Raw genomic sequence first — 24,316 nt, 5'->3', positions numbered from 1 at the left:
GACCCGTGGTCGTCAGAGCGTGCTTTGAGCACTCATCGCTGTCACAAAACTACCAACGATTGTGATTGTAAAGTGGATGGGGTTACAAAGTTCAAGGCTCGGGAATGACGGCGGATGACAAGGCGGAAGAGGAGCTGATGCTACTCACCTGCCTCCCAAACACCACGCATCGAGCACCTACACGAGCGTACAACAGGCTTAGTGTTATCCATTGGCTTCTACGCCACAGCCCCTCACATTCTGTGCAAGCCACACTGACATTTCTGGGGGCATCCTGAACTGGCTATACGTATTGGGCACGTCTGGTATATAGATATTCTATCCATAGCCACTTAGCAAGAAGAAGCACATCCACCCTGAACCAGGCAGCACTCTACTTTCCTTCTCTCTCTTAGGCTATGATACGCTCCGACTTGGTACACTGGCAGTGACTATCCGATGGTGACAGAAAACTAGCGGCATGATACCCTGCTCACCAAAGTGAATCTTTTCTTCGCTTCTCCTTATACGTCCAGATCTCCTTCTCAATAATAACCTATCACGTCTCCAGAACCAATGAAAGGATTCTCGTTTCCTCCTTTGGAACTGAGCAGTTACCGCCTTAGGCTGAGCTACGCTGAGCGGGAAGTCATTTTTCGGGCTACCCCGACTATACTTGCTAATTTTGGGCACTGGTGCCCTGTACCTGGCCACCCCATTTCTCCCCCCCACCAGAGCAAACGATCTCTTGGCTTACTCACTAACAGATGACCACAGAGTGTGGAACGGCAAGGCGCGGCCCGCAGTGTAGGCTAACCTAACTCGCCCGAAAAGAGGTCAGGTCAGCGAGACGCCAGACCTCTTCCATCCACGGCATGACGCGAGACACGCGCGCGCGCTAGCCGCAGCTTGTCGACTACTGTGAGAAACCCGCTGTCTGCTAGGTCGAGAGAATTGCTGATTGTTGACAAGGACAATATCGCCTTCCTCGACTACGCCCCTGTTTGACATCATGTTGCTCAGCGGGTCGGCTTTCTCGATGGGTTGGGCTCAAGGCCAGAGCAGCGTTGGCACCAAACTAAATAAAGCCGAATTAAATACGCAAATCTGGTTCTGGGAGCAACGCAAATCGGTCGTTTCTGGCCCAAACTGGACGCAAATCGAAGGCGCCCTCGATTTGGGCTCGTTCGGCTTCAATCCCGGTGGCTAAGCGGTTTTCAGGGCGATTGATCTCTGCTTTTCGTGGGCTCAGCGCAGCAGTTGACTATGGCCAACCTTGTAAGTTCTGATGTGTTTGAAGACTGGGGGTAGTTGGCTGGATTCAGCGCTTTTTTTTCTGGTCCACGGATGCCAGCCCAGGGCAGCGGAACTTTGCCGCCAAAGCTACCCGAACGAAGCCAAATCAAATAATCAAATAATCCAACACGCATATCGACGATTTTGTGGGTCAAATTAACGCAAATTGAGCCTCAGATTTGCGTAGTTTGATTTGGTGCCAACGCTGGGCCCAGAGCTGCCCGGGTTCGGGTTCGGGTTGACGAGACGTCCCTGGCTGAACATGCTGATTGGATTTGCCCACCGCAGGAGAGGGAGTCTCACGCACGTGCCCCAAGCTCGGTTAGCAGCCATCGGGCAGTTTCACGCGGGCGGGGAACTGGAGTCGAGGAGCACCCTTCACCACTCGTGACGAAACGGTGATGCGCTCGACAAACTCGACGAGTCCCTAGCAAATCGCCATAGAGAGCTACTATGGGCCTACAGGGGCCGTCGAATACACGCAGGGTTTTGGCTCATTCGATTTGCCCTCGCTCATTCTGCGCGACGGTTCCACGACACACATTTCCGCCCAGCAGAGAACACAACGCCGACCTGAGGCAGCAATCGCACTTCGGTAGGTTCTCTGAGCCCCCGTTACCGATTTGCTATCCAAGTCTGACACGCTTCGGCGACCAAAAGGCCCTTTCCCTTCATGCGTCTGCGTCCCGAGATTCGCGCTAAGATCTACCAAATCTTGCTCTCCAGGCTGTATCCAGGACGCCACCTCCATCTCCACGAGAATGCAGTCGGCCGTGGAGTACGGTTCAGGGTCAACGACTCGCCGTACTCGCCGAATTGGCTAGAGGCAGAGTATGAGTTGCGCAGGAAGAGCTAGCGCACTAGGAGTAGCAGCCGGCATCTGTGGTTGAGATTGTTGCATCACATATCCATTCCCCTCGCAACGCCCTAGTCAAGCACACCACCCCTCGCCGTGGTTTGCGAAGTGCTGCACGTGATCGTAGTTGACAACGCATTGAATTGTCTGTCTAAAAAAGGTCTAAAGACAGGGGGAAAGAAGGCCCTATTTATACCCAAAAAGTATTAACTAAACAAAGGAAATCTAGTAGTCCTAGGAAGTGAGCGTTGTAGAGGCCTTAAAGTTCAATTCCGTTGTGGCACGGTTGTGGCTTAAATCTGGGCGACAGGAAGCGATCAAGAATGTTTTGGGCAGGTTTGGGGGTCCCGGAAAAGAGGCTCTCTTTCCCCCTAAGAGGTCTCATTAGGCATCGCCCCACCAGTCCGACATTTCCTTATGTAAACCAAGTTCAAGGACGACAAATTCCTTCCAATTTCTTCGTCTTCTCAACTTCCTTTCCTCAGCCGCATCCAGATTCAAGGACGTGATCTTCGGCCAAGACCGAGGAAGACTCAAGGCTCGGTATAAAACACAACCCAGCTTAGCAGAGGGAAATCAGATGCCGAACGAAGGGAACATTAAAGATAGATAGCTCAGCGAACTTAAAGGGCCAGCCGTGGAGGACGTTGGGCCAGGGGGCTAAATAAGGTTATCCTTACAGGCAGGTTTAACCCCGAGGAAACAAGAGCGGCTGTCAGAAGTACTGCACTGCATGTGATATGGGGAGAAAACGATGTAGATTGATTGATCTGTCTTTTGTGGCATGCCAGACACCTTATTCTTATACTTGTTGTTTAGTGTCACCGAGATGGCCGTAACGGTCGCCGAGGCGGCCGTCGATGGTCACCGAAGCGGCCGTCGATGGTCACCGAAATGGCCTTCTTTCTGACAGCGGCTTTCAAAGAACGTCAGACCTTTCGCATAAGCGGTATGCCACTACAATTAGACACGAAACTTCAGCCCATCAAAGGTAGATAACTAAATCACGTCATCCTTTCTATCTCTAGCTCCGCCTCCAGACCAAATTATGAAAGCTCGATTGCAAGATACTGCAACTACCCAGAAAGAACATCTTCGCCCCACATGAACTCCTCATGTGGTGAATCCCTCATTACATTGTGACCTGTCCCGTGTGAAGTGTTCATCTGTTCCACAGCCACTTACGAGTCCTTGGACTGCCCATCAAGGCCGGCGCTGTTGATATTGACATGGTAAGTGCCGGTCGCCGACTGGCAAGTGACCGTGTCGCTCTGGAAATGCTCCGCTGGTAAGCTGATGTGCAGCTTGATCCAGGTCTCGATGACCTGTTCTGAGGTCTCGGGAAACCCACCCGGGAAACCGCGGAGCGAGAACTTCAAGCCTCCAAAGAGAACATCCCGCTCGAGGTGGGGGTCCAGGATCATCTAGGGACCTTCCTACCGGCGAAGACGGTGAGGGTCTTGGTCTTGGTAACGTACACGGCCTTGAAGCCGGACTCTGGGAGGGGAACGAGGATAGACCCGGGGGTCGGCTCCTTCTGCACCGTCGCCGCGTCGGAGTCCTTGTTGACGTCGTGGTACACGATGGGGATCTCAAAGATGCCATCCTCGGTCTGGTAAGTGACAACCCTGCTCTGGAAGTCTTCCCGCGGTAGGAGGATCTCTATAGCAATCGAGGCCTCGAGGTGCTACGTCGGTGGTTGCCCGACGCCACCTGAGTAGCCGCGGAGGTCGAACCTGAGGCCTCCGACCCAGTTAGTGTCGCGATAGAGTCTGGGGCCAAGGATCCAGCCGGCCACGTCGCCCTTGGCGGAAACGGTAAGTGTCTTGGTATTCATTGTAGCCGGCATTGACGCTGCCTTTTGCGAGGGAGACGAAGTTGCTGCCGGCCGGCGGGTACTCCACCTTCTGGTCATCCACGGTGGCGAGGATACCAAAGTTGCCATCGGCGGACTCACACGTCACCGGAATGGTGTAGATGGGGCCGTTTGGGGGATTGATTTTTACCTCGATCGAGGCCTGGAGCGACTGCGCCGGCTTGATACCGCTGCTACCGGCTGAGCTGAGTAGCAAGAACTTCAGGCCTTCGACGAAGTCTTGGGCTTGCTCGAGGTGGGGATTGATGATCCAGCCGAGGATTTCGCCGCTGGCAAAGACTTTCAGGATCCCGATCTTGGAGTAATAGATGGCTGTGAAGCCCGACTCTAGGAGGGGAACGAGGATGGACATGGTGAAGATAAGGAGGGAAAGTGGTGGGTTGGTTGATATGCTAGTTGTGATACTGTGTGGGGAGAGGTGCAGAGATTGCTCAGAAAACCGGACCTTGTTCTAGATAACTTGAACTTGGCTCGACAGAGGGTGCATGCAAGGCTTTTATGGTCCTCACCAAGGCTCCACGCTCGATCTCCAGAAGGCCTCTGCCGGACCCAGCCAGCCCATATGCAATGATCAGCCGTATGACTTGAAAATTTGACTAATAGAGAGTGGGAGCACGGTGGCACGACTTGATGACGCCCAGACAAAGCTGCAGCACGATGCTCTACAATGGCCTGGCCAGAGGTCAGCCAGCCACATTACAGCCACGATGTGCACGTTCGGCTGGCCATGCTCAATGGTCCGGCAGATAGCCTCAAGCTCTGATTGAAAGAGGAGAGGAGCACGGTCTCAAGATCCCTAGCAAAGTTCTTGGCTTGATATTCCAATAGGGTCTGGCCAGAGGTCAGCCACCCACATTACAACCACAGTGTGCACGTTCGGCTGGCCATACTCAATGGTCCGGCAGATAACCTCAAGCTTTGATTGCAAGAGGAGAGGAGCACGGTCTCAAGGTCCCTAGCAAAGCTCTTGGCTTGATGTTGCAATAAGGTCTGGCTATACTGATAGCCAGCTACAGTACCTGTGACTGGCTGAACAGATAACGCCCAGCCAATATTGGCGGCCAGTCTAGCTAGGTTCAAAAGCCCAGCCAGCCACGAACGGCGGCACGCCACCCCCACACGAATGGGAAAGATTCACTACGAGGCAATGCAAAGTCTAGACCTGCTTTTTGCAGCCTCGGACAAGTGGAGATTCTATCAACGTGCTACCCTTCATCACCTCATGAGGAGACGACGGCACATCATTGGGCCGGTACATATGATTCATCACGCCAACATATACGACTGCTTAAGTGGGCGCTTTCTCAAAGTTGTTGCTGCTCCAAGATGAGCCGATTGTCGAGCCTAGCCAAGGTAGCCAAAATTAATATCAAGGCTGTATAAATATCCTTAGGGACTGGCTCAAATGAAGGCTTGGAACGAATGTCTCGAATAGCCTGGTCTCGGATAGCCTGGATGGTGAAGCAGTAGAATAGTGGCTCGGAGGAACTACGGGGTGGGGGTCATGTGAATATTAAACAACGGCGCCCTTGAATCAATACATAGACGTCTCAGCTAGCTATCCCCTTAAGCGCGGATCAAGGACCGCCGCGGTCACCAACAGGGGTGTCAGCGAATGGGGCGTACTTCCGCGCACGCCTATTTTGCCCATGGAAGATGTATCGGCGAAGGCCGGGCCTGTACATACGGCTACAGTACATCGTCGTTCGTCCCATCGCATTTGCCCGCCCTACTACCCCCTGCCGCTGCCCGTTGACTGTGATCTCCCCAATAGTTGTACGAGGCTACTTGTGAACCTGAACCCTACCAACCTAGCCAACGGCATCCACCTGCCATGCAACCTTGATTGCTCCAAGGACGAGGTAGCACGCCTCGCTAACACCCCTTATAACCAGATCGACTGGAGCCCGGCCGCCGACGACGATAACAAGCAGTGGTGCAACTGCCTAAAGAACGACACAAACGACAGCTGCATCTACCGGGCCTATCTGCACTACATCTCGTACTACAACAAGCTCTAGCTCAACCAGACGTAGCTCTGCGACGGAGCAGCAAGGCGATCTAGTTCACGGGCAGACGTTCAAGCTAGCCGTTCCCGCCGCTAGATGATCGTTGCAGTTCCTCGAAGAGAGAAGCGCAGATTGCCGACATAAGAGACACCTTGTTAGCGGCTGCGGCTGCGGTACGGTAGTGACCATCGATTAAGACCAGGTCCGAGTCTCGCGGCAGTGCCGCAAGCCAGTCCTGGAAGCGCTCCATTCTCATGAGGTGTTTGCTCTTGCTGCCCGCGTTGAGCTTAAAACACCGTGATATGGAGGCCAGCGTGTCGGCGGCGGCGCACTCCGGCACGTCGAGCAACTTTAGCAGACCCTTTAGAGTCACTAGAGGCGGCGGCCCGGGGGAGGGGGGAGCGACGGAAGGGACATCGGGGTTAGTTTAGCAGCCGTCTTACTGCTCAGCCCGTTGTTAGACACAGTAAGCCGGGGCGCACTGGGAAATGTGAGCTTGCCTCTGTGCTTATCAGGGTGGCTGCGAAGCAAGGCCTGGATCAACTTGCCGAGGTTCTCGGTCACAGTGTAACACAGCTGTGCAACGGCGTCACGAAGGTCGAAAGCATCAGGAAACCGTTGGCTACTTTGTATAGCGTCGATGAGCGTAGTGGGAATGACTTCAAATGCTTCAAGTATGTTTTGCGCGTCTCCAGCCGTAAAAAAGTAAGCTGTTCCCCAACATTGACTCGGGTCAGCGCGGGAAAGAGCAGGTAGGTGAAGCGTCGAGCTGGGAAAGGTACCTAGTCTAGGGAGAAAAATACCGACTTTGAATAAAGTCGTCAAGCCACCCCGTAGGACGCTGAGACCGTCCTGGTCCGGAATCATGGTGATTAACGATTCGAGAACAGCAACCTGTGGGCCCGACTTTCTCAAACGGGCTCGCATGCCCAAAAAGGATTCCTCGGCTTTGGCATTGCCCCGCGCCCTGGCCGTCTCAATGGCACCAACGACGTCTTGCCAGCAAGAGTAGCGATTATAGAGGCCTGTGTCCACAAACTCGACCTCACTTAGCACCTAGAGTATCGGCTTGGTCAAAGAACCAGAACTGTTGATGTCAAAGGGGCCTTGTGCGGGACCCGCAAACGGGCTGCAAGAGTTAGGGCTTCGGAGCAGATGTGGAAGAGAACGCCTAGGGTGGCAGGTAGGTAATAAGCATTTCCTTCACTATTTACGTAGCTGGAGCCGCCTGGGCTGAGGAAAGCTTGTCAATACCACACATGTGCACTCTTACTCTCTCCCTTGTGGGCCCCGCAACGAGCAGCCGCTGCAGCTAATGAGGGTGTGCTGATGTGGGGTTGTTTGCAGCCAGAAAGGCGGCTGTCTGCAGCCAGAAAGGCGGTAACCTCGTGTTAGGATTAATAGTTTCGCTCCCAACCCTATCCACTATCACGCCCACGTTCCTCATACTACAAGTGTCATAAAGGAGAGCTGGAATTCAGAGCAGCGTGAAGTTAGTGACACCTAATTATATTTACCAGGTGTGAGAACTATAGGGAGGGCTGGTGTGATGGCAGGATGCGAGAATATCATGTCCTCCTAGATCATACTCGATGCGTTGTCGATATTTCCCCGCCAAGTATTTGTCCACCCCCAACCTTTGGCGCTATATGTACTCCTCACCTCAGTCTCAATCGGCCCCCGAAACGAAACCGAACGGCAGCAGCGTGCATTGCCAAGACTCCTTTTTCACTCCTTCGTTAGGACCGGGATGACGCGGCATCCGTCTCTGGAAGTCATAGCCAACGAGGCTGATATTACCACTAGGCTTGCGCGACTTCCGTGGTTGCACCACTCAAGTTCCCATTCAACCAAGGCGTCAGGCGGAGTTGTGTTGCTGTCCTGTCTGTCTATTAACCCAATGACAAGAGACTGGGTTGCACCCCGTAGATACCGGACGGAAAACGACTCGACAAGAAGCGCGGAACAGTTCCGATGTAGTAGGCAGAGTTGTGGGGCTGCGTCGTGCGACACTGACAGGGACAAAAATTATGATGCATGTTTGGCTAAGCTACAGTGTGGCTTCAATTTCCGCGATCCTTCATCTTGCAACAGTTGTGAACTCATACGTAGGACTAAGTGATTGGTGTATAATCGGAGCTGAGATATGTTAGGCTCCCACATGAAGGCTGTAATTGGAAGCAATCGATTGACGATGACCTGAACAAGATAAAGCACCTGGAGTGTTAATTATATCTCGTTTGTCGAAACCAACCTTTCCCCCTAACTAACCAGTTCGACGACGCCAGCCATGAAAATCCTTGCCGAATACGACACGATGACTTGTGGTACCTCTTTCGGCCCGGCGAACTGCTCCATGTCCCGCTGAAGACGTTGAACAAAGAATGAAGGACCCTCTCCCCAAGAACGCCATCTACCAGAACATCTAGAAACTTGAAATATTCCAGCCACACGACAGCGGCGTGGAGCTTCCCATGCGTGGAACCGACCCCGACTCAGAGCCCATTGCAAGATCCTTTTTCATCGACTACGACGGCTTTTCGTACAAGACGGTACCGTGGGCCATCTCGATGAAGTACTTCAATGGCGAAAAGGACATTCGCAGCCTCGAGGTGTACCCGATTGGGTTCGCGCCAAACAGCGAGGCCCTGATCGAGGACAGCCGTTTTTGGAGCCAGCACTTCAAGTGCATCGAGCAGAGGCATGTCTCGTACAAGGCTTGGACTCTTCTAAACGATCCTTTTGGGCGGCACGCCTACAGCAGCAGCACGGGCAACCCAGGTGATGTGGAAATTCGAATACGGCCTCGCCTCAACCGGCGGATGGGAAAGCAATTCCCATTCTGCTGTGGTCGGGCCCCTCACGCTCTGCGCTGCTGTACGAGTGGCGCAATATTGTCGTTTCGTGCGACAACATCGCCTTTCTTGAGGGGACGGTGTTTGGGCGGCAAGATTCCTATGGGACGGATGGTTTGGAGAAACCACGACAGGACGACACCGTCCTCCTTCCTCGGCGTCTCTGTGCTACGCATTCCTTGAACGCAAATTCGTCTTCCTGGACGTCAGAGAGGTCAAGACGGACCGGGAACATTTCAACTCCATAGGCCTTTTGCAGATTGACCCCCATCACAAACGCGTCATTCACTGTCTGCTGACGGACCACTTCAACACCAAGCAGGCGAGGAAAACGAGCGACATTCCAAGCCAAGATCCAATTCCGGGCTAGGGCCGCAACCTCGTCTTTCTCCTGCACGGCCCCCCGGGAGTTGGCAAGACAGCCACCGTCGAGGCCGTGGCCCAACAATACCAGAAGCCCCTATTTTCCAATACATCTGGAGATCTTGGCTCCACGCCTGACGCGGTCGAGTCGTCGCTCACCGAGATTTTCCATTTGGCAAACGTCTGGGATTGCACCCTTCTACTCGATGAAGCCGACGTGTTCTTGGAGGAGCGGGAGAAGACGGATTTGGGCAGGAATGCCGTCGTGTCCGGTGAGCAATTGAACGAACCACCACAGCCCCCTTTCGACCCCCTTCCCAGCGCCTGGAGACTCAATCTTTCGCTCGCCAGTTTTTCTGCGAGTCATGGAATACTACAACGGCATCCTCGTTTTGACAACGAACCGGCCGGGCCAGCTCTATGAGGCCATCAAGTCTCGCGTCCACAGCGCATTGCTCTACAAGCCTTTGACCCTCAAGCAAACCCGAGAGATTTTTATCATGAACATCAAGAGACTGGGTCGTGGCGGAGGCGATCACGCGCGAGTTCGACGAGCTCAGGCGAGAATATGTATTTCTCGATATTTGGACGTGGAGACTTCTCCTCAGCCATGAAGAGGTCTCACGGGGGGCGCGGTGGGGAGCGGTCTGCGGATGGTCGAAAGCACTGCAGGCGGTCTGTTTTCAAAAAATGGGCTTGGGATTCACGCATCACCTGCGTAGCGTGGAAACTACTTGATCCTTCCTCCGACATCCCAACCTGAATCCTCACGCTATGAGCGCCCCGAGTCGATTGCCCCATCGCTGCAGAAATCAGCCTGGTATCGACCAAGCCTGGAGCTGAAAACGACTTCTACTTTCTACGGGCCAAAGTAATGGACCTAGAAGAATGGGTGGGAATGGGCTGTGAAAGCGGGGAGGGGTTGCGCAGGCAAAACAGAGCAATCAGAGAACGGCAGTCCCGACCACGGCACCTGTATTCCAATTTCCACCGCGGAATCAAGGCCGCATTTGATAATAATAACACGAGATACACCCGATACAGATAGTTGTATGTTCCCTCTCTTTATATGGTCCTTCTGAGCCAGGAATACAGCATGATGGACGTGGCAATAAGAACCATATATTAATACAACCGACTCCGAGTCAGCGAGAAACACACAGCTTTGCCTCTCTTTGATTCATCCTATGGAACAACTATCCAGCTGCTTTCCAAGTCGCTTCGGCTGGGTTATTTTGGGCTCGCAGCACGAATGATGACAGCACCCCTGGAACCACTCCTAGCCTGTCGTCTGGAATTGACCCACTTTTCATGGAATTGGACAGGCCCTGGTTGATATGCCTCTGAGCTTCCTTCATTCTTTGTTATTTTCTTCATTCTTGACTCGGAATGTCCTCATTTCATTCGGAATGCCCTCTTTCGGGCTGATTACAACGCCTCCCTTGCCCTCTCTCCATGAGTATAAGGAAGCGTTCTTTTCTGTACTTTTAGACCTATTGAGCAGACAATTCAATGCGCTGTCAACTTCGATCGCGTGCAACATAGCCGTTATCTCGAGTGGCCTTTACACAGTTACGGGGTATAACTACGGTCGTGAAGTATCAGCTTATGTTACTGAGTGGTTTGATTTTCGGGTAGATATACGGACGAAGGCTACCAATTGAACGACAACGATTACCAGCCATATAACGGCAATATCCAGTTTCAAAACCTCTCATTTCCTGCATGGACATTCGACGAACTCGTCTTTGCTAAAGTGAGTCTGGAAAACTCGAGCCAAGCTGTGGTAGAGCTAGAAATACGTCTTCCTGCGGCTCGTGCGCAGTTCAACTGCTCCGTCCTAAACAAGCGGGACTCTGCGTTTGACTTACCGACACACCCTGGCGCTTTTATCGAAAACAGTCCGGTGAACGTGCCGATCCAGCTTCCGCAAGGCTGTAGACCACCCCCAAATGACTGGAGCCCCGGTTCGTCATAAATTTGGCTCCCCTTAGGCGGGTTAATAAATCAAGACTCAAATCACTTCGGCAGTCATGCTGTCAGATACTGGTACTTCTCTGAACAAGGCAAGAATGGCAAGATCCAGAGTTTTATAGAGGACGATTCTGACAATGTCTGCAGCGACCACATTCAGCACGTGTTTCTCGTGTATGGGCACCAGACCAACGCTACAGCGGACTCCCTTACTGTGCTGCACTGCATGCCTTATGTGGAGGCCCTGCTGGCGAAAAGTTTGCGCTGAAGTGGTGGGATCGAATAGCAGACGGCGGCGGTGAGAGATATGGCATTGACTAAGTGGTTGAAGACCGGGTTGATCAAGCACCAGTTGCCGGCGAAGGAGAGAATGCTGTCATGCCCACTGCTGACAGCCAAAGTTTGAAGAGCTTCCACTAAACGGGTCGGTTGGACCGGCTGGCATGCTACAGAGGCGGAAGGAGAGGAATAGATATCCGTCACTGTTTATCTCGTATGTGAAACCGTGCTCCTACAAAGCATTCCATATTTCACAAGACTTGGCTCCCAGTTTCGTCAAATCAACCACCCGCTTTGCCCTCAAATACAAGCCCTTCCGTCTTCGAGTATAGTTCACAGTTTGCATCTCCGGTTCGATTTCCTGGCCGCAGCTCTCTAAGCCTCAGCCCTTTTTGATGCCTGCAGAGCTGCTACTACTGAGGCTCCCGCCGCCGCTGAGATTCTAGTTGTTGTCGAAATCCCACCTTCCTCGGCCGCGACGGCTGGCGAAGCTCCCGCTGCTGGTGAATCCCCATCGTCTTGTGCCGTCTGTTTCGACAGTTTCACGGCAGCAGCTCCGGCGCCGGCGGCCGTCACTGCCGCGACGCCTTGGGTGACTCCGGCAACGGCAGCTGCTCCGTAGCCTCCCATTCCAGCGCTCGTGAGGCAGGCGAAAAAGCTCCCCGTAGCCACGTTCCCGAGAGCCGCTTGGGCGGCGGCTGCGATGGATCCTGATTGTTGATTCAAACACGGCGGGCCGATGAATATTTTATTTAAAATATGCAGGATGGGGGTAGAATGGCCGCTTTAATCAAGTAGGAAAGCACTCACCTCCTATGATGCCACCGGGGCCAAAGCCGGCGGTCACGAGGAGAGGCGCCGTGACGATCGCCGGAGCGGCAACTACGGCCACGCTGCCGGCTGCGACTGCCAGGCATGCCGCTGCACCGGGGTTCCTAAAGACCCAGTGCTAGGCAAGCAAAACGAGTTGTCAGTATGCATGTCGCTGTTCATATAGGGTTACTGGGGAGGCAGAAAGGCAGCCTTACCTTGTCCGGGTTGTCGCCCGCGTCGCCGCCTCCATTCACAGTGGTACCGTTGCCGTTGTCGCCACCACCTCTAGCACCGCCGCCTTCAGCGGGGGCTGGCAAGTCTACGGCGGGCATGTCGGCGACGGTGACAGCATCATCTTTGGCCTTTGTATTCTCGTCATCTTCGTCGGCCGGGTCGGTGGGGTGGTTGATGATGACGACTGCCTTGTTGGCAGCGAGATCGGTCGGCGACATGGATGTGGCTTGCGCGGCCCTCGTGGCCATAATCGTTTGAGTTAAATGCCGTTATGATTTTGATTCTTGGGGTTGACGAGTCGGAAGTTGGGAGTCGGAAGTTGTGAGTCGGAAGTTGGGAGCTAGGTGAGGAAGAATGCTCGAGGATGACGGAGAATGCTAAAGGATAACGGAGAATTTTCTTTTTTTATCGTTTGACTTAGGCAGCAAGGGAGGCTTGGATTCAAGTCCGGCTCAGCTGGCGGTCGGCCTCACTGCATTGCTTCGTGTTACAATAAGGCAGGCACTCGAGGGCCCATTGCGGGATAGGCGTTTGTTATTGGATGCCTTCTATCCGTATCGAAGCACGAGTTTGTGCGGCCCGCAGCCACCGGCTCTTCGCATTTAAAAGTCTTCAATGACAAACAATGTGCAGACAATAATGTACTCTCTTGCTCGCATTCCTCGTTGTAAAACGTGAACCTGGAGACGGGCATCATGCAGAGCCTGCCTAGGATTCTGGGTAAATGTCTCATTTCAAGCACAGCAGTGACTGAAAGGTACGTCTAGCGACTTCATATGTGATGAGGATGAGGCTATCCAGCACTTGAGTATTTCCTACGACCGAGTGTCGATAGGTGCAACAGACCCATGTGATACCCACAGGCGAGAAGTTGGAAACCCGAAAGATAAAACGCGCCTCGAACAGTCAGGCAGGCAAACGCCCGAAGCCCCGATTGGAGGTCGAACTACGGATACCTTAGCTCTAATGGGACGATTCTGCATGATGCTGGGTGTGCATTGCTGCATCAGAGCTGCCAAACGTCTTCGTTAGGTAAGATATGCATCCAGGGAGCATCAGGCAAACCCCACAAATCCGCAATGTGAATGCGACGGGCAGCTTCCGGCGATAGAGGTATGCCACACATTTCTCTCCAGGAAATGCTACTGGTTCGGACACGGCACCCCACTCCGCCAACTCCGCGGCCATCAGCTGGGTGCTTGGGTCTCTACACGTGGCCGAGAACTAAAGGAATCTGCAAGCGGACAATGGTCGCGAGGTGGGCTGTTGGCTACCGGCCGCATTCCTCCGGATGACAACAGCAAACTGCCCCGTGTCTTCCATGTGAAAGCCGCTGGCATCTAATTTCTGGCAGGCAGCTAAATAGAGAGAGCCTTGCCCTTCTAGCCACATGGCAGACACTCGCGCCGCCGACTTTACCTGATCATAACCCGCGGGCCTTGCACGTTCGCTAATGACATTAGCCTGCCATACAAACAACCGTCTCTGTCTGTTGCGCCGGTGCCTGGATCGACCCGCCCAGAAACCATGAATCTGGACAGCTACACAAGGCTCAACCCTTACTCGGAAGATGAGAAGCACACATCGGATCGAGCGAAGGGAAAAGAAAACACCTTGGCCATCGCGTGCGCAATGGTCCTCCTCGTGGCGGGAGCTGGCGTCTGGGCATGGAATGGGATGTAAATCGCAAGTCAAAGGCCTTCTGTCATTCTGGATCCCGGCTCCTTTGTTCCGAGCTGTCAGAGCTAAGCTAACAGCTGGTTACAGTAGGGAGCGTTTGGCACATGGTGGACGTCGCGAAATGCAGATTGCTAGGTCCGACTCGGAATATCGACTCAAATGTCAACACGTTAGGATGGGAATTTGATGCAAACCACAACAAGGCGTTTTAATTTTGGAAATGAATAGCATGGATTCGATACCCAGGGAATGAAGGAGCATGAGCACGGGCGGTGGAGTTGTCACCTTGTGGTTGTTAGTGTTAGAGCGGGGCAGATATCTTAGCGTGTGTAGCCGTCCCAGCGGGGTCCTGGGGCCACCGCCTTTGGCAGAATCTAGTTCCCCACTAAAATTTTCCCTCGCTCGCAACGCCGAGCTTTTCGTCAAGTTCGCGAATCTCATCTTGGTAACCCTGCATTGGACGTCGACCCATACCAAACAACGATGTCGAAGAGCAAAAACTCCAAGCGCGATGGCGCGGCGCCCCAACACATTACCGACCCGCGATTCGCAAACTTCGAGAGCGATCCGCGGTACCAATTGCCATCCAAGAGAAACCTGAAGACGAAGCTCGACAAGCGTTTCTCCGGCGTCCTCAAGGATGACGAGTTCGTCGCCACCACAAAGGTGGATCGCTACGGCCGTAGGTTGAAGACGGACACTAAGAAGAAGGCTCTGCAAAAGCTTTACGAAGACGAGGACGACGACGAGGATGAGGACAACGAAAAGGCCATCGAGGTTGAGGACGACGACGTTGTGCGCCGTGAGCTCGAAGAGGCCGACGCCAAATATGACCCTGCCCGTGGTGGAGGTTTCTCTTCGTCCGACTCAGATTCCGAATCGGAACAAGAAGAGCTTCCAGACGAAGGCGAGGAGGAATCCCGGCCGGGCATCCGCCTGCACAGGGACGAACAGAGCGTTGAGACGGGCGAAGTCACGAACAGGATAGCAGTTGTCAACATTGACTGGGACCACATCAAGTCAGTGGATCTGATGACCCTCTTCTCGAGCTTCGTGCCAGTCGGTGGGCGCATCGAGAAGATCTCCGTCTACCCCAGCGAGTTTGGCAAAGAGCGCATGAACCGCGAGGAGCTAGAGGGCCCCCCCAAGGAGATCTTCAAGAAGTCGGCCGAGGCCGAGGATGAGGATGGCTCCGAGTCAGACAGCGACGACGAGGAGGATGTGGATGAAGAAGACGTGGACTCGGACGATGAGATCAAGAAGGAGCTCCTGCAAGAAGGCACCGACCAAGACTTTGACAGCGACGCCCTCCGGGCGTACCAGCTTGACCGGTTACGATACTACTATGCTGTCATAGTTTGCTCTGATCCGAATACCGCGCACAAGATCTACGAAGCGACAGATGGCAGCGAGTATCTATCGTCCTCAAACTTTCTTGACCTGCGGTTCATCCCAGACGATGTCACTTTTGATGATGAGCCACGGGATGAGTGCGACGCCGTTCCTAAGGGGTACAAGCCCGTCGACTTTGTGACGGATGCTCTGCAGCATTCCAAGGTGAAGCTCACCTGGGACATGCACCCCGAGGAAGTGTCAAGGAAGGAGTCCATTAAGAAGGCCTTCACGGGCAGCCGCGCAGATATTGCGGAGAACGACCTCCGCGCCTATCTTGCCAGCGGCAGCGAGGGCGAGGAAGAAGAAGACGGCGAGGAGGAGGAGGATGAGCCGGAACCGACGGCAGAGTCGGCCGCAGAGGACCAAGAAGTTGAAGAGCCCAAGCTCAGCAAAAAGGAGCTCGCAAGACGCAAGATGCGAGCGGCCCTGGGCCTTGGAGTCGAGCCTACCCAAAAGAGCACCAAGTCCAGCGCGCCTGTTGGAGATATGCAGATCACGTTTACTTCTGCGCTGTCTGAAAAGGAGGCGAAGAGGCCTGCTCTCGGGGAGACAACAATCGAGAAGTACAAGCGCAAGGAACGCGAGAAGAAGGAGGCTCGAAGGGCAGCAATGATCGCCAAGCGGGAAGGCGCTAACAATGAAGCCGCGGCTGAGGATGGCGCGGCTGAGGCAACAGCTGACGGAGATCTTGGCTTCGATGACCCCTTCTTCACGTCAGAGCAACCGGTGCCTTCCAAGTCGTCTGTCCGGAAGGAGGACCGGCTCAAGAAACGCGCGGCTAAGGAGGCAGAAGAAGCCACCAGGGCTGCCGAGAAGGCGCAACTGGAGCTCCTCATGGCTGACGACACTCAATGCGGTGCTAATATCGATCATTTTGACATGAAGGAGATTGCTCGCCTGGAGAAGCAAAAGGGGAAGAAGAAGAAGGGAAAGAAAGCCCGCGAAGACCAAGGCGGTCTGCAGGAGAACTTTGACATGGATGTCGAGGATACTCGGTTCAAGGCCGTGTTTGAAAGCCACGAGTTCGCCATTGATCCCTCCAACCCGAAATTCAAGGCCACCAGCGGCATGAAGAAGCTGTTGGAGGAGGGGCGGAAGAAGCGCAAGGCGGATCACAACGAATTGCCGAGCGAGAGAGTCGAGAGAGCTCCCAAGAAGGTCAAGGGAGAGGCGGTGGAGATTGACAGTCTGATTGACACTGTCAAGAAGAAGTCGAGCAGGAGATAGAGGTATTCAAACAAACAAATAATACACGTTGCCCCTCAACTTTGACCACTCATGCCTTCTCGACCTCATCACCTATCCAGCCCCAAAACAATATGGCAGAACTTCTGGTCCGGAAACCGACACGGCTCAGTACGTGCAGCTTCACGGCTCCAGAAACCAAGCCGAGGCCCTCCAAGCTCCTCCACAGCAAGCCCCAACACCATGGCCGTGCCCGCCGCCACCAGAAAGAAGAGAAGCACGAGGAACACAAGAAGCAGCACGCTCATTGCTCCTCGAACGCCGCGCCACCCGCTCTCAACGACGAAAACAGCCTCCGGCCCAAGACGCCGCGCCACCGCCGGCGACACCTCTACCTCGCTCTCGCGAACAGCCGCCGCGGCCCGCCAAGCCAGGCTCCACGGCGCGCGGACTGACCTCGCCGCGCCGGCTAGCCCCTGCGGGCTCAGACTCGGTCGCTGCTTGTCCGACGTATGCCCGTGCCCGTGCCCGTGCCCGTGCTCTTCGATGTCTATCTCGTCGATGTGCGCGCGCTTGGCGTCTGCGGTTGCATTTCCATTTGCAGCGCTGCCAGAGCGCGGTTTCTTGCTCTTGCTTTCTGCAGAGGCGGTCTTGCTTTCTGCAGAGGAGAAGGTATTGTACGTGAGCTGGGCCGCTGGCGGCTGCTGTAGCGGGAAGATGTCGGTGCGGCTGAAGCCGTTTCCTGCCTTGCTGGCGTTTTGTCTCGTGTTGCTGTTTGCTGCGTCTTGCAGGAGCGAGTCTTGGGTCTCTTTTTTCTCAGCGGCTCGTTGCTGTGGTGGTGGCTTTTGCCAGGGGAACGGCCGGGTCGACGAGTAAGGCGAGAGCTCGGAGGCGGCAGCCGAGTCTGAGGACGCTGCGGCAGTGGTGGTGGTGTTCGGCTCGTTGCCGACCGCGAGGGGCACGCCTCTGTACCGGTTCGCGAGGCCGCGGAGGTGAGCTGGCGTTGTCGTGGCGAACATTACTGGGCTGGGAGCTTGTTGGGCTGACAGAAAGGGGTTCTGTGTGTTGGTAATCAAAGGCCTGGGTGTCAAGCAAGAAGTGAGTTTGTTGCTTTGAATTGTGAGCTCCTCAGTCCATGTCGGTTCTCGACTTCCGGCTTCTATATACCCGCATTTGACCGCCACTGGGAGAATTCAGGGAACCCATGGCGCCTGCGCCCAGCGCCCTGCGCGGGGAAATGGTGCGTGTCGAGGCTGGTTGGTCGATCTCCATAGCAGTGACAGGCCGTGGCCAGGCAGATCTGCAAGTTTGTGTGTCCACGAGCTTGCTTTTCCGGGCCGCTGAGACGGCCGATCGACAGGCTGTGAGGGCCGGCGGCGCACGATTCGGACCTGACTCGACCGGCCGGCCGGCCCGGCCCAGGCCATGTTTTTTCCCCAAAGGGTGCACGGGTCTTGTGATCGTGATTTAGTTATTTGATCGGTCGCTGCGGTGGTCGGGCATTGCTCGCCACTGGATACGAGGTTCCCTGGCTCTGGGACCGTCACACCCTCTCACATTTATTCCTAGTTATATCCACTCTGTACATGCATTTTCAAGAGTAACAATAACCAAAGCACATGTACAGAGCCGAGTATAGAGATACATCTTGAGAGCAATGCCAAGAACGGGTCCCTGGTCTAGTGAACCAAGCTTTCCCGTTACATCTGCCAAGAGAAGGAGGCTTCTCTCGCCAAGGCGCTACCGGAAGCCGTTGTGACTTACTTATACATAGGTAAGGCATTTTTGGTAGTTGATATATGTTTAATGATGAGTTATGTACCTAATTAACGGTTTAACTGGTCCCTACGTCTGTTTATTGTGCTTGTGTATAAGTGAAGGTGAGTTGTCCCTCTGAGAGCTTCATTTGACCATTCCCTCTCAGACCTACCCTTTGAAATACGATTTCACCATTGGCTATCTTGTTTGAGAACTGGACTTGAATGAAAATCGTTTCATTTCATTGTCGCGTCACGAGTGTGTGGTTCAATAGGTTATCAGGCGTTCCATAGAAGTCTCATCGCGAGCGCCACACCTAACGGAGAACCCACTCACAATGATACAATATCAAGCGGTTCTAGATAACAAAGCAGCCCTTTCTCGTTCGAATGCCGACTTGATGTTTGTCGTGTGGCAACCAATTATCGGACCTTCCATAGCCAAGCGGCACAAGACTTGAAGCACCCTGAACCAGCGCTTTGTTGGCGCACGATCAAAGAAACTCTCGCTTCCTGACTCTGTTTTCCACATATTTTTGTCCGCGTAAGTCTTTTTCAGTTGCAAACGCTGTCTCGACTGAAGATTTTAATTTCAACGGTGACGCGGCGGCAATCAGCGACAAAGCCCAGGCCGGACAGCCACCCTCACATAGCACAGGCGATTTCCATGAATCAGGGTCCTGGGATGGAGGGATAACGTTGATAAATCTGACCGTCCAAATTTTTCGCTTCCCTTGTCTTCTGTTGCTAGGTAGGTAATGTAATTAACCGCGGGAACTTTTGGGTGTCAGCAATACGGAATACTTAGGCTGCCAAGGAGACTTCGGCGACCGGCCCTGTTACGGCCACGGGGTGCTGAGAAATCACGGCCGCACGCCGCGGCTGCACAGTAACTACGCGTAATTGACGAAATTAGCTTCACCCGGGACACGCACCCAGTCGGTTTGCACGGTGTGCTCAGCAGGTATCGTGAAATCACGGATGGGAAAGCAGACATGGTGTCTGACGAGGACGATATGGGACTGGATATAATTCACCGCCTTCCAGAAGTTCGGGCCAGGTTCGGGCCTTGGCGTGCCGGCGTGTCTCGTTTCCAACCGCGGATGCGTGTTTTGCAGAAGCGCGGGATGGCGAAAATGGAAACCCTCAATCTCCGCGGCCTGGGGACCGGATATGGAGGACGGAAGCTAATCGACTCCGAGGGAAGGGCGAGATCGGACGAAATCTAACTCCGAAAGAGGTAGGACGGATGGATGGATTACTGACTGCATTAGCCCGCCATATTTACTGGTCACCTACGGCCGTACGCACCTACCTAGCTTGGTCTTTTGCTGACCTGACCTGGGTTGTCAACGTGTCAAGGGGTTTGTTTACACGTATATGCACAATGTCCGAATCCCATACAACCATTCCCTGGGTTGAAGGACTTGTGCAAGTTGACGGGCTAAAGTTTACGCGGAATCCGACCTGCACTGTACCGTCTATACGTGGTCCGGAGCGGATTACAAGGCCACCGAGTTTTTATTAGCAATTGTGCCGCGACCAAACTTGGAAGTTGGCAAGTTTAGCCTGAGCCGGGGTGTGCTATTCATTTGGGGTTCTAGAGCCAGGAACTTGGTCAGAATTATGCGACAAAGGCACCTTGCATCTGAACAAATCACAAGTGGCGCAGGCCAATGGCATCGACGGGACTCAGCCCGTGTGCCAAGGAGAAACACAGCAATGCCACGCTGCACTGCTTCAGACTCGCAGTCCCGTCAGAGCCCCAGACCAACAATGGACGCCTTGTTTTACAGGGCGCGGATTTGTTTCAATCTGCTGCATGCACGTGCAGCACGAGCCGGGTTCTGTTTCCGCGGATTTTTGGTGTAGTAGTAACGGGAAACGCCTGGAGGGAGCTGCCCGGGCTGTTGTTCCATTGGCACCTGCGTCCAAGCTGCCGCGAGTTCAATCGCCCGCTCAGGTTGCCATGCAGACTGCAGATTGCACCCATCCCGCAATTAGCACAATCAAGCTTTCGCCAAGGTTCTGGGGAAGGTGAATCATTCCAGTTTCGGATTCGACGGCTCCCGATTTTCGAGGCTGCACAAGCTCACAAAGCTCAGCCAGGCATGCCTTCCAGTTCCATCCCTCGAAGTCGAGTCGAGTCGAGCCGAGCTGAGTCGAGTCGAGTCGAGTCTTCGACAGCTTGCTCGGTCAGCTGTTGGTATATTTGATGCGCAAACACACTCTCTATTTAAGGAACTGTGCTGCACTTGTGCTGGAAAGATGAGAGTCGCGAGGGCCGAATTAGTGCTAGGATTGGCCTCCCCCCGACGCTATGTTCTTTTTGTGGCAGAGCTTACCTGCCACACCCGCCCTGACGTGAGATTGCAACACACCGTCCTTCTTTTGTCCCAGCTCAAAGAGAGACATGTTCGACTGGGCTCGCGCCTTGCCCAAACCGGGACCCCTGTCCCGCCCGGTCCCGACATGGATGCTGAACCAGCCTGGGCGGCATGGCATGGCATGGCATGGGCAGTTGGGCACCTCCTCCTCCTGTGTGAGGGTGTGTGAAGATGTTCGAGCCCCAGCCCCTCCGTCTCATCCTCTGCCGTGGAAGGAGTGCAAGTGCAGCTCTCTCGCAACAAACGACCAGGAGCGGCCGCCGCTTCGGGGGTCCCTGGGACCCGACCTGGCAGTGGCACTCCTAGGTTCTAGCAGCCTTGCCTTGGACTGCGCGCCACGGCACAGCTTAACAGGTCAGACCGTCACAGTTAAGCTTGCTTTGGCCCGCGACTGGTGGTCCGCCCTCCGCAGGCCCGCACAAAGAGACCCGACGATGTGATATAATACTGCTTCCCGGCCACCACCCACTCCTCTCCCAAAATAATACTCGCTCAAACTTGCTCAGAGACTTTCATCACTCTTGCAAACATAGCACCTTGATCATCTTCATCTCTCTACTCAGCCTCACTCCCACTCTCGCTCTCACTCTCACAAGCCAAGCACCCCGTTGCCGCCATGTCTCCCATCACAAAGTTCCTCCTGCTCGCCGGCCTCGCCATGCAGGCTAGCGCCGACACCATCAAGGTGGCCGTGGGCAAGAGCGGTCTCACATTTGACCCCAACAGCATCACCGCCAAGGTCGGCGACGTGGTCGAGTTCAACTTCTACGCCAAGAACCACAGCGTAGTCGGCGGCGACTTCCTCAACCCCTGCAAGCCGGCCGAGGGCTCTTTCTTCTCGGGCTTCTTCCCCACCGGCGCCAATGCCGTCAACGTACGTCTTGTCTCGCTGAAACCAAACCCTGTGACCCGTGACTAACGCAGCCCCGCAGAGCCAAGTCTTCCGCCTGACCGTCAACTCGACCGACCCCATCGTCTTCTACTGCTCGCAGAACACGGGCTCGCACTGCAAGAACGGCATGGCCGGCGTCATCAACCCCACCACCCTCCGGTCCCTGTCGGCCTACCAGACCCTGGCCAAGGCGCTCGTCGGCAACGCCACCTCCCCCACCAGCGGCGTGGCCGGCGGCGTCGTCGCCGCCCAGAGCGGCTCGGGCAGCACGGGTACCACTGGCGGCAGCAACAGCACCACCTCGGAGCCTCCCGCCGCCACCAGCAGCAAGCCCAGCGGCGCCGTCTCCGTGGGTGCGCCCCTCTTTGGCCTTGTCGCCGCCGGCGTCTTTGCGGTCCTCCTCATCTGAGTTCCGTCGCTGTCGGGCTCGTGTCTCGCTTTGGGCTGCTGCCCAGTTTTATTCGTATATACGTCAAGCTGCCTTGGACAAGTGCTTGACCAGTCTCCGTCTCGGCGACCATTTCTGTCTGATCATTCGGGACTTGAAAGACTGCAGGTTTTGGAAAAGGAAGGGAAAATGTACTGTACAGGCGGGACTGTCTTTGCATAGTTAGGGGGCTTTATTTGGGAGTGGGTTTTGTTTGGAAGTGGGCGGCCAGCTTTCTTGCTGGACCAAACCCATGTGCTTTGGTGTTTGGAATTCGATGATAATAATCCAAAGATATCCCTTCCGCTACTTGCATGCCAGAGTCATTCATATAGACAATAGATTGTGTCCACTCACTCACTGCCTGCCAAACAGTATCTTGGTGTGAATGTGTTTTGATAGTGTCGCACTCGAACTGCTTCTGGAGATTGCTGGATATAATTGATGCACAAGCGCAGTAAGAGGGAAGATTAATTGAAGTTGCTTTGCAGATGTGTGTGGCTTTCACCTAGTATCTCACGTAAAGAAATCGATTGACCTGGATAACAACCACTCACATAATTACCGCCACATCTCAATTGCTGACAACGCCTTTCTGTTTTCTTCTTATCCTGGTGTGATAATGAGCCCGAGTTATGAATATTTGACTGATTCTTAGACCAACGGGGTGATTCTCATGTTTTAAGTGCCAAGCACTGAGTGTGAATGAAGGAATTAAAGCGGCCGAGTTGAATTCATTCACATGCACTCAAGAGCGAGGCTCTGCAGAAATTGTCCTGTTCAACGGCCGATAGCCAAAATTGACAGATGCCGTTCACCAAGACACTGGCGTTCCCGTGTCCGAGGGTTTAGCAGCGGCTCTGTAGATCCCGAGGCGTGATTTTGAGTGCTGTGCGGTGTAATTATGTCGAGCGGATAGCGACATGCACGGCGGGCCGCACAAGGCAGGGTTGGACACACTTATCCATCTATCTTGCCCGGATCTCGGAGACTCCCGATACTAACGAGTGCATTGGCCGGGGTGTTGGAGCCCGAATATCAGATGGGCTGCGTCGGTGCATTCTCGGAATTCCATCCAGCGGCGCTGCACCCAGCCGCAGGGGTTGTGCGGCGGTCAAATCTAGTTGCCGAGGCCCAATACGAAGAAGACTAATAATCCTCAAGGTGTCCGAGTCTGACGTCGTGCGCCGCAGGTTGCTGTTGTAGAGTTTTGCGGCCGCATGGCCAGGAACCCGGCCAACAGAAAACACTATTTCCAGGTTGGAAACCAAAATCATAAATAAATGTGCCCTGCTCTGTGCACCGAGGCTTGAACAACCTGACGTTGAGTGATAATTTAGCCTGCATTAAGTAAGGTCTAGAGCTTGTCGAGTCTACTGTGTAAACTGCCAAGCATTGGCACGAATATTGGCACGAAAAGTCGTCCCACACCCGGCATCGCTGGACCACGCCACTGCATGCCAATTGCGTGCTGCCGCGCTGTGGGTGTGCCAGGTCAGGGTGCCGCGGCAGGCTACATCCGATAAAAGCCGCTAATCAGTCCCGCAAAGGGTCCGTCCTCCTGACTGACGTCTTCAGGCCAAAGCAACCGAACGTGCCAAGAGGGCACCTCCGGTCTTCTCCTCACGAGAATTTGAAAGAGGCATTTTGGCTTTGGTCTCCGCAGAGTGTGTTCTAACAAACTGCACTCAACCCTATATTCGGCCCACAACACAACCCAACCTACCATACCACCTACCGACCGCCTGCGCTAACTTTGACGCACGCCGTTGCGTCTCGACCTGCGCCTCTCTCAACAGAGCAACCAACCCGACCTGGAAACTCCTACTCTACTATTCCCTTGCACCTTCATGCAGGCGACATCTACGGCACACTTCGAGTTCGAGACCGAGACCGCGACCGAGACCGAGAACGAGACCGAGACCGAGAACGAGAACGAGACCGAGACGAGAACGAGACCGAGACGAGAACGAGACCGAATTCTATCCCTCGCCGTCCCAGTGACACCGCCGCCAGTGACACCGCCGCCGCCTTCTTGGCGCCCCTGACCATGTGTCTG

The 24,316-nt window shown here is 54.4% G+C and overlaps 7 protein-coding genes across 7 annotated transcripts; 3 read left to right on the top strand and 4 right to left on the bottom strand.

The window, feature by feature from the left end:
- Positions 1-2,952: 2,952 nt before the first annotated feature.
- B0T26DRAFT_673415 (uncharacterized protein) lies at positions 2,953-4,359 on the bottom strand (the record flags this gene model as incomplete). Its single annotated transcript, XM_060439593.1, has 4 exons — positions 2,953-3,037; positions 3,317-3,531; positions 3,564-3,818; positions 3,985-4,359. 4 exons carry the CDS (start codon positions 4,357-4,359, stop codon positions 2,953-2,955), a joined length of 930 nt encoding a protein of 309 aa, XP_060297536.1.
- Positions 4,360-6,092: 1,733 nt separating this feature from the next.
- On the bottom strand, positions 6,093-6,883 carry B0T26DRAFT_749113 (uncharacterized protein; the record flags this gene model as incomplete). Its single annotated transcript, XM_060445053.1, has 3 exons — positions 6,093-6,388; positions 6,460-6,726; positions 6,820-6,883. 3 exons carry the CDS (start codon positions 6,881-6,883, stop codon positions 6,093-6,095), a joined length of 627 nt encoding a protein of 208 aa, XP_060297535.1.
- Positions 6,884-9,241: 2,358 nt separating this feature from the next.
- Positions 9,242-9,848, top strand: B0T26DRAFT_643177 (P-loop containing nucleoside triphosphate hydrolase protein; the record flags this gene model as incomplete). Its single annotated transcript, XM_060437509.1, has 2 exons — positions 9,242-9,506; positions 9,586-9,848. Coding segments are annotated over 2 exons (528 nt in total), but the record flags the coding sequence as incomplete, so codon positions are not given.
- Positions 9,849-11,588: 1,740 nt separating this feature from the next.
- Positions 11,589-13,056, bottom strand: B0T26DRAFT_699818 (uncharacterized protein). The gene is made up of 3 exons (XM_060441494.1): positions 12,516-13,056; positions 12,298-12,436; positions 11,589-12,197 (listed from the first exon to the last, which is right to left on the bottom strand). The coding sequence occupies exons 1-3, from the start codon at positions 12,780-12,782 to the stop codon at positions 11,863-11,865; spliced, it is 741 nt and encodes a 246-aa protein (XP_060297533.1). The 5' UTR covers positions 12,783-13,056; the 3' UTR covers positions 11,589-11,862.
- Positions 13,057-14,612: 1,556 nt separating this feature from the next.
- Positions 14,613-17,180, top strand: B0T26DRAFT_699815 (uncharacterized protein). Its single transcript, XM_060441493.1, has one exon. It carries the CDS (start codon positions 14,698-14,700, stop codon positions 16,834-16,836), a length of 2,139 nt encoding a protein of 712 aa, XP_060297532.1. The 5' UTR covers positions 14,613-14,697; the 3' UTR covers positions 16,837-17,180.
- On the bottom strand, positions 16,905-17,813 carry B0T26DRAFT_749109 (uncharacterized protein; the record flags this gene model as incomplete). Its single annotated transcript, XM_060445052.1, has 1 exon — positions 16,905-17,813. The coding sequence occupies one exon, from the start codon at positions 17,811-17,813 to the stop codon at positions 16,905-16,907; it is 909 nt and encodes a 302-aa protein (XP_060297531.1).
- A 3,801-nt stretch (positions 17,814-21,614) lies between these two features.
- B0T26DRAFT_616683 (Cupredoxin) lies at positions 21,615-22,038 on the top strand (the record flags this gene model as incomplete). The annotated part of the gene is made up of 2 exons (XM_060435999.1): positions 21,615-21,816; positions 21,863-22,038. Coding segments are annotated over 2 exons (378 nt in total), but the record flags the coding sequence as incomplete, so codon positions are not given.
- Positions 22,039-24,316: the final 2,278 nt, after the last annotated feature.

The sequence above is a fragment of the Lasiosphaeria miniovina genome, assembly GCF_030549165.1.
Source record: "Lasiosphaeria miniovina strain SMH2392-1A chromosome Unknown B0T26scaffold_3, whole genome shotgun sequence".
Classification (NCBI taxonomy): Eukaryota; Fungi; Ascomycota; class Sordariomycetes; order Sordariales; family Lasiosphaeriaceae; genus Lasiosphaeria; species Lasiosphaeria miniovina.
Note: the sequence above shows the minus strand (reverse complement) of the source record. Positions and strands in the feature narration are given on the sequence as shown.

What these genes read in the sequence shown, in the direction of transcription:
- B0T26DRAFT_699815 (XM_060441493.1), top strand. Translation starts at nt 14,698, where the DNA reads ATGTCGAAGAGCAAAAACTCCAAGCGCGATGGCGCGGCGCCCCAACAC.
- B0T26DRAFT_699818 (XM_060441494.1), bottom strand. Translation starts at nt 12,782, where the DNA reads ATGGCCACGAGGGCCGCGCAAGCCACATCCATGTCGCCGACCGATCTC. An exon ending in CGGGCGACAACCCGGACAAG is followed by an intron (nt 12,437 to 12,515) that starts GTAAGGCTGCCT and finishes TTGCTTGCCTAG; the next exon opens with CACTGGGTCTTTAGGAACCC. An exon ending in CCCCGGTGGCATCATAGGAG is followed by an intron (nt 12,198 to 12,297) that starts GTGAGTGCTTTC and finishes ATCAACAATCAG; the next exon opens with GATCCATCGCAGCCGCCGCC.